The 10,590-nt window shown below is 49.7% G+C and overlaps 1 protein-coding gene and 1 long non-coding RNA gene across 3 annotated transcripts in view; both read right to left on the bottom strand.

Moving 5' to 3' along the window:
- LOC120510422 lies at positions 1-2,713 on the bottom strand. Its single transcript, XR_005629476.1, has 3 exons — positions 2,484-2,713; positions 188-2,328; positions 1-92 (listed from the first exon to the last, which is right to left on the bottom strand). It is a non-coding gene; the product is annotated as an uncharacterized LOC120510422 (long non-coding RNA).
- A 3,432-nt stretch (positions 2,714-6,145) lies between these two features.
- Positions 6,146-10,590, bottom strand: part of CUNH1orf21 (chromosome unknown C1orf21 homolog) — a 105,899-nt gene continuing 101,454 nt past the window's right edge. For both annotated transcript variants that reach the window (XM_039726217.1, XM_039726219.1), the window contains exon 6: positions 6,146-6,918. In XM_039726217.1, coding sequence (XP_039582151.1) covers positions 6,880-6,918 — 39 coding nt within the window. In that variant the 3' untranslated portion in view covers positions 6,146-6,879. The remainder of the gene's footprint in view (positions 6,919-10,590) is intronic.

Below are 10,590 nucleotides of genomic sequence, written 5' to 3'. Positions count from 1 at the left end.
AGAGGTATTGTAATAACCAAAACACCACTTTTCAGTCTAGAAATGAAACTGGACAGGCTCTCAGCAACCAGATCTAATGAGACTATTTCAACCTCTCTTCTCTGACTTGGGCATTAGTGTTTTATGCTTAGAATCCAGACCCTCAGAAGTTCATTTTGACTTCTGTTATCTTTATGACTATTTCAACCTCTCTTCTCTGACTTGGGCATTAGTGTTTTATGCTTAAAATCCAGAATCCAGACCCTCAAAAGTTCATTTTGACTGCTGCATCTGTTATATTTAGAATGAAAAAACCAGGTCTCCCTTGGGCCTGATGAGGTGAGTCTTTGAGGGGTGTATCCCTCATCCATCCTCTGTTATGAGCATTCCTCCACCACCTCTACTCCTGGAAATTTTTCCTCTCTGGAAGTTAGCATTAAGAAAATTAGGATTAAGATGCAGGAGCCCTAAAACTTCAAGCCCTTGTTCAGGTGCTGAGCAGTGTTCATGATGTGAAGTAGAAATCATTGCCAGCCTTGCTAGGGCAGTGCTAAATTCCTTCAGCCTACTGTTTCTGTGTTCTGGGAACAGCAGGGCTTAGGGGCTGGAGTATCTTGGAGCAAAGTCCCTTTCTCCCCCTTCAAGAAACAAGGGACCCCAAGTCCTGACCCCTCCTATTAAGACTATATTCATTAATTTATGCCAGTGGTTGTATTGAGGGTCTGTAGCTCAACTGTCACATTCCATCTTCCACGCAGGTCCCCCAAAGGTGTGACACCCTTCACCCAAAGCACTTGAGCTGCTCTGACCAAACCTGAGCCACAGCTGCTGCTCATCCCATCAGTCACACTGCCTCAAGGCTGCTGTGGCAGCAGTTCCCTTTTCTCCCCAAGTGCTGCATGCAAAGGTAATGTTAATAAACATTTCCAGCTGGAAGGGAGCCTGTAAAACACTGCAAAAGTTCACCCAGGCTATTAATGCCCAGCACTGGCAAATTCGTCTTTCTGAATGCTTTGGTGGAGAGCACAGTGATGGGCTGGGGCTCCTGCAGAGGAATTTTAGCCAGAATTGTGCCAAAAAGCCTGAGTGGTACCCAGAGGTGTTTTTGGGGAGCAGTGGGGCCACCCTGGGATGTCTTGGATGCCCCACTGGCTGCCACTCCAGGACAGACCTGATGGCAGCAGTGCAGGGCAGAGAATGAGAAGCAATCCAGAAAAGCAGACTGATCCTTACAAAGCCCAGCCCAAACCCTGCCCCAGCGTTTCTCTGCCCTTTGCCTGGGGTTGCCATCAGTCAGGAACACGGGGCTGGGGAGGAGCTGGCAGATTTTGGGCACAGGGGACACTCGGGGGTTCAGGGAGGGACACGGAGCAGCAACGTGGGTGAGGAAAAGGATGAGCTGGTGATGCTGAATTTGATGCATTTCAAGATTTCCCTATGGACCTCCTAGCAGGCAGGTTGATGGTTTGAGACGTGCTTGAGGCTCCTCTCTGCAGCAAAAGCCATTTCCTCTTCATCCTCTGGCCCAGTGCTCCTCATGATTGAAGAAAATGAGCAAAAAAGGCTTAAAAAGGCCTAAAAAGGGGAAGAAATCTGGGGAAAAGAGGCTCAGGTGAGGACAGAAGAGGCATCTCCACCCCGTGCTGGCTCTCTGGCTCTTTTATGTAATGGAGCACGTGGCTCTCCACGTTCCTTGTGGGGCTGGACACGGGTTCTCTGGCTGCCAGGCTGGAGCATCTCCCTCAAATGATGTCAATCTTCACTGCACTGGCATTACAGCATCATAAAAAATTACAGAGCTGCTATTTTGGGTAGCAGCTCTCTCCGAGTCAGTGAATAAATGCAGCTCCATATGACTCACTCCGGGGGATTATTAATAGACACAAAAGCAGAATGCCAAAACCCCAGGAATATGCTCTGTTCCCACATGGAGCTTTCTAGCTTCTCGCAGCAACCGCTCTTGAGAACTTTTTGTCTCAAAATTTAATTCAATATACAGATAAATTAAAAGAATTAAATGTATAAATGTTCCACTGAGCTCACACCTCGAAGGCTTTAGCAGGGGCTGCTCTGCAGGGATGAAGGGTGGCTGCTCCAGGGTGCCAGGCTCCATCTGGGATGGCAGAGCAGCAGGGAGGAGAAAGGGAGTCATTTCAAGAGGGAAGAATTCACAGGCTTCTCCTTTTGCTGCCATGGGTGTCCCTGAGGCTGGTGTTGGAGTTGGCTTCTGTGAAGAAGGTTCACAGTCTCACAGTTGATGATGAAGATGATGATCCTGAGGATGATGGTGGCGACTCTCCCATCTTCAAAGTGAGCATTTCCCTGGATGTCATGGGTAGATGTGTGCAGCTAAATTGAAAGAAAATAATATGATTTATTTTTATAAAGACATGAACATCTTTGAGTTCCATCAACTTTTCCATCTTGAAGTACCCTGAGCTTGGGGCCTCTTTCCCTTTGCCACAACAGCACAGTAACAATAAGGAATTTCATTCAGGGCTTACCCAACTTTTTGGATGTCTGATCTCCCCAGCAACAAAGCAAAGAAGGTGCCCTTCCAAAGACATCCCTGCATTTCTTGTCTCCTCTTCCCCGAACTCCTACAGAATGAAACTGAACACAGAGAGATTTCAGCCTGAAAAAGGAGAATTGCCCACCAGTACCAGGACCCAAAGCAGGGTCTGGTAGTGTTCAGTTCTCCCAAAAGCATCTTCCCCAAAGCCACATTGGCAGAAGTGCCATAAATCTGTGCTTTCTCAGTGAATACCCTAAATATTGCCTGTACCACACAGTGATCTTGGGTGAGATCAAAGCTTTTGATTTTCCAGAGTGCAAATGCCTTTACTTCCCGCCTGGGCTGGGGCTGCCTCAGACAGGTAAATATTTCTTTAGCACAGGGATGTTGCTCAGACTCCCCAACACCCCACAAAGGACCTGAGTCAGGGCATTGGTTCTATGGAATCCCAGAATGGTTTGGTCTGGAAGGGACCTTTAAAATCATCTTGTTCCATGGGCAACCTGGAACAAGGTTCCCTCCTGCCATGGGCACCTTCCACTACTCCAGGTTGCTCCAAGCCCTTTCCAGCCTGGCCTTGGGCACTGCCAGGGATCCAGGGGCAGCCACAGCTTCTCTGGGCACCCTGTGCCAGTGTCCCACCCCCACGGTGGAACTGGAATCCACCCTTTTTGTGCAAAGCCCATCTGACATCTGCTCTTTGACAGACACACACCTCACCCAGCTCTCCCATCCTGAAGGTCTGGTGTGTCAGCCAGGCTGATCTGGAGTTGAGTCATTGCTGACTCCAAATGAAAGTGACAGGAAATTACTGTTTTACAGACCTGGTAAAGCCAAAATAGCTGGGAACAGAATATTTATCTCCAGGCCCATTCTCATGAGATGACAGCGATGTCTTCGGAGTTCAAACACATCTCCCTGGTGCTTCATGGACTCCTTTGCTCCAGATTCATCATCCAGAGTTTAAATCCTGCTGTACTCTGGGGCCAGTCACCAGCCTGGTGCTCTTACAAAATCTCTGGGGCTGTGGAAGCCCTGCTGCTCCTGCTGTTTACAGGGCATGGAGAGGTGCACTGAGCCAGCCTGGAGCTGTTGGCTCATCCGTGGCCCCAAAGGCTTGTGGCAGGGGGGGACACAGAGGTGGCTCTGCTGGATCCTGGCAGGGAGACCTAATTCAAAAGAACCAAACCCCTCACTGAATGCAAGGGAAGAAATCCATGTGAATTCTGGAAGGGGCTGGGAGGGGGCACAGAAGAAGTGGAACTCCCAGTAATTAAACAAGGAACACAACAGGGCCCAAGGCTGGGCCTGGGGTGGGCAGCAGCTCCCCAGTTCCCCTCCCAATGCAGACTCCAAGGAGGAAAACCAGCACCGCTCAAAGGGCTCTGGACAAAGGAGAAAGCACTTCAAGGGAAGAGAGTTGATTGCAAAACCTCTTCACCACAATTTTCTCCAAGATCCCAGAATACAATGAATGTGGAGCTCAGGAAATACTGCATCAGCCTCCTGAAGAGAAGCTTGGGGCTCACATCACTCCCCTGGCATTTTGAGAGGAACCTTGAAATCCCATTTACAGCCAAGCACAGCTTGCCAGATAGGAGCAAGTTCTCCTTCTCTTCCCAGCCTCCTCTTCTCCACACTGCTGGATGTATTTGAGCAGAGCAAAGCAATGGGGAGGTGGAGCTCCAAGGAGAGATGCATTTTCAGCCAGAGTAATCCCCTTGTATTATTACAGACCTTCAGCTGCCACGTATATTTAGACTTCTAACAAAATCTGCCAGGATTTTGCAAAGGTGGAAGGATCCCAGCAGGTTCCAAACCTCCTGGCCACCCTAGTGCCTCCCAGCCCACCCAGCCTTCCCAAAATTGCCACCTACAGGTCCAGCAGGGAGGCTTTAACTCATCCAGAAGGCTAAAGCAGCTGCTGCTGGCTGGAATACGAGCACAGGTAAGATGGGAATTGCTTCTCCTCTCCCACAAAACATCCCCTGAAGCGCCGGTCTCCAGTGCCACCAGCAGCAGCAAAGAAAATGTTCAATAAAAGAATTATTAAAACAAAGAGGTGAAAGAAAGACCATGATGTGTCTAACACCGTGTTTCTGTGGGACATTTACACACAAGATGTTCAGCAGCTGGACAAGGAAATGTTCCAAAGCAACAGACCCAGCCCCATCACTGCTGCCCTACTGGGAAAGCTTTCCAAAGGGCTTTGCAGAGAAGGGTTTGAGGGACCAAGCCCCAGGACTCTTTATTAATTAAGGTGTTTTAAATAATTGAAATGCACACTCTCTCGGCTCTCCCAAGCACAGTCACCTGCTCAAGAGGTGACTGTGCTTGGTCAGGTCCTTTCCATAAATTATGGGAAAAAATAATATCCAGGAGGAGAGAGACATCACCTTGAAGAATTCATCACAAAAACCAAAGGCACCATAGCACTGAGAGATGGCACAGCCCCAGGAACAGCCCTGGCCAGTGCAGCTGCTCAAATGAGCAAGGATTTAGGGAAATCAGAGCTGGCTGGTGGTTTTTGACCATTAATAGGGTACAGCTGAACATGCCATAGAGGACCCTGCCACTGAGCTTTTACAGAGGAAGCTCCTGGGCTGTCTGCATCCTGGAGCACAGCAACCACTGGGCTCAGACTGAGGCAGCCAGGGCCTGGGGAGCCTGCAGAGCTCAGGAATAGCTTCAGCCTTCAGGAAACAGGGTGATTTGCAGCCCCACAGCTGCTGCTGCTGGACGGGCTCACAGGAGCTTCAGCCTTCAGGAAACAGGGTGATTTGCAGCCCCACAGCTGCTGCTTGAAAGCTGCTGCTGCTGGACGGGCTCACAGCCAGCCCTTAGCAGCGACTGCCAGGTCTGTGCCCACTGCCATCCCCAAAAGCCAAGGGTAAATCCAGTGCAGGGATGGCAGCAGAGGGAGCTGGGGGTTCCTGGAGATATTCCAGGTACAGCACTGGAGATATTCCAGTACTGGTGGGAAATGAAATCTTCTGATGTGGACTGCCCAGCCCCACTCAGAGCCAACATTCAGGGAAACCTCTTTAGTCAAGAAATCCAGCAGTAACTTAGAGATTTGCAGAGGTCACAGGTGATCTTTGAGGGACCTAGATCCTTTAGAGGGATCTGATTTTCAGAAAGCCCAGGAAAAATGGCCAATATTCGGGCTGAGTGTCCCACTCAAGTGTCAGCCACATCCTAGGAGATGCTGTTAATGCACCCTCAGTCTGGTGCACACCCATCCCACAAATGAAATCAACACAGTGACAGCAAACTACACTGACAAAGCTCCTCCACTGGGTGCAGTGCAATCCCTGCCCCCATATGGCATCAAAGCTGGAAAAAATATCAGCACAGGTAACAATCTTCTTTGAAATAATAAATACAAAAGCTGTATTTTTTTCCTTTTCTTTTTTTTAACTCATGACAGCATTTGTTAAAAATATTACATCTGCTTTTGAGAAGGTAATATCCTCTCCATTTAATATGGAAAAATAAACTCTACAGAACACAGAACACATCCCCCCAGTTGGCACAGAGCTGCTTTAAGAGATCAGATCCACGGGACACATCAAGGCAGAGGAGAGGTTTGGTCTTCCTTGTCCCCAGACTCTTAAAACATCGTGTTGTAGGAATGGTAAAAGACAAGAATACATAAAAACAGTAAAATGTTTATTTTCTTAGAAAAAAAGAGATTCAAAATGATTGTGATCACACTCCCATTCGTGCTCAGCAAAGCCAATACTGCAAGCTTAGTCCTTGATTAAGATACCTGTTAAATGAAACCTTTTTCCTCTTAAAATACAAGTTCCTGCTCCTGTATCACTTCCAGTATTTCAGTGATAACATGCTTTTAATGGATAATAGTTTCTCAGCTTCTTCTCAGCTGAGAAACAAGGCCTGCCATGGCAAAAACATCCCATCTCCAAAGCTTGGAATCACCAGCACTAACAAGCACTCTGGCCCCACCACGGACGGACACACAGCTCAGGGGTGTTTCTTAGATGCTTGGATGTTCACTTATGGAAGCTTGGTATAACACTACCTCATCTGATAGAAAACAGGCCAGAAGCCTCAATAAAATCAACAATGTCTTTTGGATTAACTTTTAAGGATTTGCTGCGTATCTGGACACAGAAAAAAGTGAGAAGTTGCAACAAGTTTTAACTAGCAGCAACAAAAACAGTTCCTTACGAGTTCTTAGCAATATTCCTCATGTGTTCATTAGGAAACACTGTAACTGAATGGAGCATATAATGTGGAAATGGTCTTCTTCTGTTATGGAGTGCTGTTCACTCGAGCAGACGTCCCAAAGGTTGTATCCAGAAGGCTGGGTTGGATCTATTTACACTGGAGGTGCTCCTGGGGCGAGGGCAGGGCTGGCACTATGTGACATCCTCCTCCTCTGAACAGTAGTCACGACCCTGCAGGGACAAAGGCCAGGCAGTTGGTACTCAGAGAAGAACACAGGAATAAATCCAGGCAACACTTACTGAGAGCAGTTCTCTGAACCTGGGGGGTTTAAACTCACATCTAGTAGAAACCTCAGACACAGGGAATTTGCAGGAAACCAGGATAGGAGGCACTTCCCTTTCTGTCACTATTGATCTCATAAACATCATCCCCCATACAGTGAATTCCAGGGGGGGCTCCAACAAACTGATTTACAAACCAGCTTTATGTAAAGCTCCACCTTGATGGACACAGCCCTGAGATTTGTTGTGAAAGGATAATCTCCGAGGCAAAAGCAACAAAGCATGTAATCCTATGAGCAACACAAGGCAGCTGCTGTGAACAGGAATCCCTCATCTGATAACCCCAGCAGAAGTTTAACCCCAGAGCAAAAGATGCCATTTGTATTGAAATTATGCTTGTACTACAGGGGATTCAGCCTAAGCTCCACAAAACATGGATTTCTTTATCAGACCAGTCATGTTGTGCCTTCTATCCCATCCCAAACACAGGTGTGGAGCAGCATCTCTCTGGGTATTCCCCTTGGGATGGCCTGGAGAAGGCACATCCCATCCCTCCCCACCCAGCTCCGGCAGAGCAGCAAGGAAGGACCTGCTGGGAGCCACTGTCCTTGCTGCCCTGCTCCAAACCAGCTGCAGCTGAGCTCTTCAGCACAAACCACCAAGGGGATCTTGCATCAAACAAGTGCCTCAAATGCAGGACCCAAAACCTGCACCTCTGGACTATTTCCCATTGTTCTGAGTGCTGGCTGTACCAGCTGAGCACCTGGAGAAGGAGAGCCAGAAAGACACACAAAAAAAAGGGGGAGATGTTTTGTAGGAGTGATCAGTTGTTTTGGGACACACAGCTGGGCTGCACACCTGGAACAAAGGCTCCAAAATGTCTCTGCAGTCCCAGTGCTGATGGTGGGACTGCAGAGCTGGCTTTGCTAGAGCCCAGACCCAGGAATGTGCAGTGCCCTGACAACTCCCTGTGGCCAGCACTGAGAGCAGGAAGGGTTTCCTAAGTAAGTTAAAATATCCCCCAAGAGACTCATCAGCCCAAATTCCAACTCAGACCCTGAAACACTGACCCAGAAAGAAAGGGAAAAAATTACATTTTTTGAACTAAAAGCTGTAACTCAAAAAGAAGGAACACTGAAATTCTTTGCAGTGAAGCACAAATCTCTCAGTTTTTCTCCACATTTGGACAAATCCAGGAGACTGAGCTGGTGGTGACGAAGGCTTTGTCCAAAATGCTTCAGAGCTGTGAGAGGCAGCAGCAGTGACTGAGGGCTGAGCTCAGGGCATTACCAGCACACCCTTTACCTGCTCAAGAGGGAGCCCCATGGCCCAGCACTGGTGGGCATCACTGCTACCAAAGCCCCAAGCAGACCCAAATCTGACAGAAGAAAATCCATCCTGCACTTTTCCCCCTCCTACTCCTCCAGCTTCTGCATTTGCTCCCTGGCTGCCAAGTGCATCAGTTCTCAAATGGACACCAAGAACTGCTCCAAACCAACGTGCTGAGCCAGCCCTAGCCATGGCACAGCCACACCACCTCCCAGCAAGGCCTGAAGGCCACCAGGAGCTGGGCTGGTCCTTCCAGACACGTAATTTCCGTCTGCACTCTGCTGGGGACAGGGACACATCTGCTCCCTTCTGGTGGCCCAGCCAGCTCAGGTGATCCCAGGCTGCAGTGAGTCCCAGTGGTGCCCAACACAGCTTTGGTGTAAATGTTACACCCCAAATTTTTGTCAGTAACAAGGTCAGCATTGCTCAGGAAGGTCAGGGAAAGAATAAAGTGCCCTGCTGTCACAGCCTTCCCTGCTGCACCAGAAATCCAAGAGAAGGGGCTGCCACTCCCTGGTCGATAAGGAAAGGCAGCTACAGCCACAATCCAGCGAAATACTTTAAAATGTCCATTTCTGGCCTGTTGGTTGTTTCAGAGGATGTCTGCCAGATGCTGGAGGAGATGATCCCTTGATCAGTGAAAGGCTGCAGGGCTTGAGAGGGGCCTGGGAACACCTCCTGGGAAATGGTCAGCTCAGAGCTGGCAGAAACCACACTGCTCTAGTGGAAGTGTCCCTGCTCGCTGCAGGGCTTGGACCAGGTGGCCTTTAAAGGTCCCTCCAACCCAAACCACTCTCTGATTCTACAATTCCATGACTGGCAGTCAAATTCTGCCCAGGGGAGCAGGCTCCTGCATCCAGAGGAGGCAGAGGCACGGAGCAGGTGGCTCCTAACAGGAATGTATGGGCCACCCATGGACTAAGGAAGTTGTGGGTTCAATCTGCATGGGCCATTCATGTCAGAGCTGGACTCAATGGTTCTCGTGGGTCCCTTCCAATTCTGTGATTTCTGATAAGTTCTAATGATTGAAAGTGTAATGAACTATGTTGAGGAAGATGAGAACTGTACTATGTGCCTCCAAGTCCAGCTAATCCCTGAGGAATCCCATCTCCCACCTCTGCAGTTTCAAAACACAACTGTCAGCTTTTCTGGATGTCCACAGAACAGCATGAGCGTTTCCAAACGAGTGAATTTAAGCTAAATTAAAGAGCAGCCTGATGTTCTTTTCCTGCTGCCTGCACCCAAACCAGAAGGGCTCACCCCCCATCTCTCCCCTTGCAGCACCTCCAAAGTGCTCCCCTCCAGGGGATGCTCATGCTATCCTTTTAGGGAACAAAAAGAAAAAACTGGCAGGAAAAAGGCCTTTTCCCCATTGTGCGGGTGACAGGCCAATAAACAAGCTGGCTCAATGGCCCCTTGTGCCGGAGGACTGTGCCAGGCAGGGGAGGGACCAGGAGGAGGATGGAGGGGAGGCAGGGGAGGCAGAGGATGGAGAGAGAGGGCAGCAAGCAGCCCTCTGTGCTGTGGGCTGGCGGGGCTGGGGACACAGTGGCCCTCGGAGGGGCCCGGCTGGGCAGCCCCAGCCCCTTCCCATCAGGCTGCCTTTGTTCACAGCTCTCGGAAGGGACGGGAGGCGGCACCAAATCATTGCATGCTGCGCTGGTTTTTGTCCGCTCCTCATTTCGTTAGGGAAAAATCAATGGAGTCATTAAGAGCAATCCACTTTGCTAATGAGTTTCAGCCTAATCACGGTGCCACGGCGTTCCCAAGGGCACTCCCTGCATCCCATGAAGGAGCTGCTTTGTGCCCACCCCCTGCTGCCATGCCCGGCATTCCTAACGGGATGCAGGGAGCTGCTCCAGCCGTCCTTCCCACGGGCTGGCTGCTCTGCCCCCAGCTCCAGGTGAGGGGATGGTGGAGGAATCCCTGCACACCCACCCAGACCGAGCTGACCCGCAGTGACACCCCCATGGGGATGGCAGCACCGTGTCCCGGGCTCGGGGTTCCCATCAGGGCTCACAGCAACACTTCTTCTCCTTTTTAACCTCATTGTTGCCCAACAGTATGTTTGCATTGTGATTATTTTTTACAACCACTGTAGCCATGCAGGAGACAGTTTAAGGTGATGGGACCAGTGATGGCTTTCCTCTGGTATAGCTGCCCAGGGTTGTTTTGCCATGGTCCCTTTGGAACCACAAAGCCAGAGGTGCTTCCCCTGTGGGGGTACAATCCCCAGATATAATCCCAGGAATTGCTTGTCAATTGTTCCATTACCCCTCATCCTATTTCCTG

This window comes from Passer montanus, unplaced genomic scaffold (genome assembly GCF_014805655.1).
Source record: "Passer montanus isolate IOZ18808 unplaced genomic scaffold, ASM1480565v1 scaffold58, whole genome shotgun sequence".
NCBI classification, from domain to species: Eukaryota; Metazoa; Chordata; class Aves; order Passeriformes; family Passeridae; genus Passer; species Passer montanus.
The sequence above is the reverse complement of the archived record's forward strand: the minus strand, read 5'-3'. Positions and strand labels throughout refer to the sequence as shown.